This window comes from Capsicum annuum, chromosome 3, assembly GCF_002878395.1.
Source record: "Capsicum annuum cultivar UCD-10X-F1 chromosome 3, UCD10Xv1.1, whole genome shotgun sequence".
Taxonomy (NCBI): domain Eukaryota; kingdom Viridiplantae; phylum Streptophyta; class Magnoliopsida; order Solanales; family Solanaceae; genus Capsicum; species Capsicum annuum.
The window spans coordinates 34,333,247-34,337,996 of NC_061113.1; the positions used below are offsets into that span (position 1 = coordinate 34,333,247).

The 4,750-nt window shown below is 30.3% G+C and overlaps 1 protein-coding gene across 1 annotated transcript; it reads left to right on the forward strand.

Moving 5' to 3' along the window:
- Positions 1-3,102: 3,102 nt before the first annotated feature.
- Positions 3,103-4,257, forward strand: LOC107863970 (non-specific lipid-transfer protein 1). The gene is made up of 2 exons (XM_016710197.2): positions 3,103-3,558; positions 4,002-4,257. Exons 1-2 carry the CDS (start codon positions 3,215-3,217, stop codon positions 4,009-4,011), a joined length of 354 nt encoding a protein of 117 aa, XP_016565683.2. The 5' UTR covers positions 3,103-3,214; the 3' UTR covers positions 4,012-4,257.
- The last annotated feature ends 493 nt before the right edge of the window (positions 4,258-4,750 follow it).

Consider the following 4,750-nt stretch of genomic DNA (forward strand, 5'->3'; position numbering starts at 1 on the left):
GATCAAGATGATTCTAAATTGGTGTTTCGATAATTTCAAAAAAATTGAAATGTCTTATACTACTGATTTGCATTATTGATTCATGTTTGTGGGTTCCTGATGAGTTTCAAAAATTTCAAATATATTTTAAATATAGCTGAAATTTCTGGTGTCTAGTACGAGCTCCATTGGTGCACTTAGAGCACGGTCACACTGAAGGGAGCTATTGGTCAGCGATATCGACAGGTGCACGATCACTGTAAAGCCTAGAGATTTTGTTCAACACCATCGGCATAAAGGAGTGTTCGACCGTGCAAAAAAATTTAAGTGTTCATCATATAACACTTCAAGTTAATTTTAAATATCAAGAGTTAATTTATTATTTTATGTCTATTTTACTTTTCTTAATTAAATATTATTAATTTTTAATACTTAGGTAACGTATAATAATTAATTAGGAGTAATATAGTAAATTTATGGTTGAAGCAGCTGAAGCAGACATGTCATAAATGTCTATTTTAATTTATAATTAAATATTATTATTTTTTTGATATGAAGATGGCTTATAATAAGTAATTAGGGGTGATATAATAATTAAAATCACGGTTGAGCAGCTGAAGCAGACATGACATAAATGTCTATTTTATTTTTATTAAATATTATTAATTTTCTACTTACGTAAATGACTTATAATAATTAATTAGGGGTAATATAGTTATTCGCCTGGAAGTATGCAAGTCGGCAAAGAGGTGTCTGCTTCATCAAACTTATTAATAGTAGTAATTTTTATTACATATTATTAATTTTTTAATACTTAGATGACTTATAATAATTAATTAGGGATAATATAGTAAAATTATGATTGAAGCAGCTGGAGTAGACATGTCATAAATATCTATTTTATTTTTTATTAAATATTATTAATTTTCTAAGATGTAAATGACTTATAATAATTAATTAGAGGTGATATAGTAAAATTACGGTTGACGCAGCTGAAGCAAACATATCGCAAATGTGTATTTTATTTTTTATTAAATATTATTAACTTTTTAATGCGTAAATGACTTCTAACAATTAATTAGGAGTAATATTGTAATTCGGCTGGAAGCAGACACGTCAACGAAAAGACGACTGCTTCTTCACACTTATTAATAGTAATAACTTATTAATAGTAATAACTAGGGTGCCGTCAAATGACGAAACTTACTTAAATTCATGATTTAAGTCACATTATATGTGATGGATCAATATAAGTTTTTATAAGGAAAAAGTCATAAAAATCACCTTAAACTATATCTAAAAAATCAAAGACACACCTAAATTATTGTGGCGATCTATTACACACCTAAACTACTTAAAAGTGAATTTATTTACCCCTTTTTAAATCCGAAAAAATATTGTGCCAAAGGCAAAATTAATATTTTCATGAAAGTGAGTGAAGAAAAAAATATTTAAAACTAACTGAATTAGTCATGTGTCTTTTTAATTGAACGTTTATATTTTTATTATATTATTTAGGTCTCCTTCCATATTTAATATTTCTTTCTCAAAGCTTCATCTCTTGCCTCTTTCTAGAAAATTAAACTACACAATTGGTGGCCCTCTTTCACCTTTTTCAGTTACAAATTAGGATAGACGATATTAGTTTGTTCAACTTTTTTACTTAAAAGTAATATTTTAATTTCAAAATTATTGAATCTAATAATACAGATAGTTAATTCCAACGAGAATCATTGTTTCCGGCGAGCTTTTATCTTTTCCGATGAGTTTACATTATTTCAACGACTTCGATTTTTATTATAAAACTTGAATTACCTCAATAGTTTAGGTGTATCTTCGACTCTTCGGATATAGATTAAGGTGAAATAATTACTTTTCCCTTTTTTATAATGAGTAAAAGCGGTCTCAATTCCTTTATACTATAACTAATGCAATATGACTATAATACCAACTTATTAATGCAAACATTATTAATATATTATATTCAATATTATTCTTATATACTCTATCAAACGATCCCTAATTAATAAAGAAATAATACCACCTAAAATAAAATAGTGGAAGTAATAGAAAGTGCTTTTTAACGAATTATTGTAAATAACCTATATATAAAATTACAATAAACCTTTCAGTTACTAATAAATCCTTTATAAATTCCTCCAAAATGTAAGGAATATTGTTGTCTTGAGTATAATACTATATATATACGCGATAATTAGAAAGATTTAGCAACAAAAAAGTATTTAAGAGCTTAAGATAATCAAGAAGCTACTTTTTTTGGGTTTATGCTATTTGGATAAAGATTTTACTATAATCACGAGAAGAAATAAAAGCATAAGAGAGAGCGGAAAATAAAATTGAAACAAAATGTATTTGTATGAGCTGCTTTCTCATTTTAATTTATTATCTTATTTTGACTTGATATGTAATTTAACAAATTTAAAAAGTCCTTTAAATATTATAAATTTAAACTAAAGACAAATAAAATGTACTACTAAAATGTTTTTTAATTACTTGTGATATTAAATATGTCAGGCAGAAAGTTAAAATTAAAAATTAACTAAACAAAGACACATACTTTTTAAAACAAACTAAAACTAAAAGTAAGACACAAATTGAAACACACCTACAGATGCTAATACATTTCACTTTTATTTGCTTAACTCAGTAATTGAGTTGGCAGAAAGATAAACCGACAAAAAAAGAACCAACAATAAACCAAGGGAAAGGCTGAATAGAAACTTCACACTTCATTAACACATCACTCATTGAAAGTAGTTAACAAAAGTATAAATAACATAAAGATGAACCCTTTTTAAACGTAATTACACTCTCTCTAACTTTTTAAATTATTTTACTCTCTCTTCTTATTAATATATATAACATAACCGACATATACATAGCATTCTATGTATGTGTTGGGATTTTTATAATATATTTAGGGAGTTAAGATTTTCTGTAATATTAAAAATATAAGTTGTCTACTTATATAATTTTTAGTTAAAAATCTAACTTAAATTTCATACATCAACTTAAATTCTATGCAGGTAAAAAGCATTAAATTGCTCTCAACTACCAGCCGTACCTAGTTATGCTTACTAATTTTAACCCTAGGTAGATCCAAATGCTTAGATACAAACTCTATATAAAGAGCTCTTTCACAACCTTTATAAAACACACCAACTACATATCTTAAGAAATACATATCGACCTTAACACATACACATTTCAAAAAATGGTGAAGGTAGCATTGTTGTTGGTTCTGTTCATCGCAGCAGTATCTGTGATGTTAACTCCCCATGCAGAAGCAACCATATCGTGTGGGCAGGTTATTTCGAAGCTATCACCATGCATCAACTACGTGAAGGTAGGTGGTGTTGTTTCACCACAATGTTGCCTTGGAATTAAGACCCTCAACGGCCAAGCTACCACAACTCCTGATCGTCAGATGGCTTGTAACTGCATCAAATCGGCTGCCGGAGCCATCAGCGGCATCAACCTCGCCCTTGCTTCTGCTCTCCCTAGCAAATGTGGTGTCAATCTTCCCTACAAAATTAGCCCTTCCATTGACTGCTCCAAGTATGCACTTTCTAATAACCCATCTTTAATTCTATAGCTAGTCCCCCACTACCCTCACTGTCCCGCACCAATGAATAGGTTTCATTAATCATTTAACCAAAAGAACAACAATAACAACATACTCTGTGTATTCCCATCAAGTGGGGTCTGGGAGGGTAAAGTGTATACAGTCCATACCTCATGAAGTAGAGAGGCGATTTCCAATAGACCCCCGGCTCAGGACAGATAATAATATAACAAACAAAATGCATAAAAGCAAACAAAGTGCGTAATAATTATAATACTATTTCAACTAATTACCAAGAAATTCACAGTTGAGCTTGATCCTTTAGTACAGTACCTTTTAATAAATCAACTTAATAATTGACATCATTTTGTACAAACCTGTCTGATATTAATTTCTTGCTCTTATGTTTTCGGTTCTTTATGACTTAATGTTGCAGGGTTCACTAAGATTTGTGAAGTCTTCAGCACAGTAGCAGGATGCAGAAAATATAGAGCATACAAGATGGAATAAATTAGACTAGTGCTTTTGGAGGACTGTAAATGAATGACGCGTTGGCAGCACTAGTCTATTATTGTTTATGTTGTTCGGTCATATTTATAGTTTAGTAGTTGTGTCGTGTGTGTAAGAAGGAATGTACCCTTCCGATCTATTTTTAATATATATAATATAATACATCCTGCTACTTTTATCCACTTGTTTTTTTTTTTGGTAAAATAGAGATGCATTAAATAAGAGTTTTACGCAGCAAGGCCTTGTCAGACACAAAAACATAACAATTGGGACTAGTATTCCCATTACTAGTTACAGTGCGTGAGAAAGATTTCCCCTTAAAGTCTTTCCAAAAAATCACTCCTACACTAACAGGTGGAGTTGCAAAAACATGAAGTCTATCAAAAAAATCCAGCTCAGAGTCTTGCTTTGCCAGGATATCCTCTACCCTATTCTGCTCCCTGTAGGTGTGGTAGACTGGAGGATACCCCAAGCTCCTTAGTAAAGACCTGCATTTATAGACAACTCAATCATAAATTAAGTTTCCATGGTGAAGCATATTTATAATTTCCAGAGAAACAATGCACACTTCTAAGGGTTTGGGGTTTTGTTCAAAGGAAAGCTTGAGGCCTTCCTTTAGGGCCAAGAGCTTCATGAGATTATTAGTGGCATGGGTAAAGATTTTGCTAAAACCTA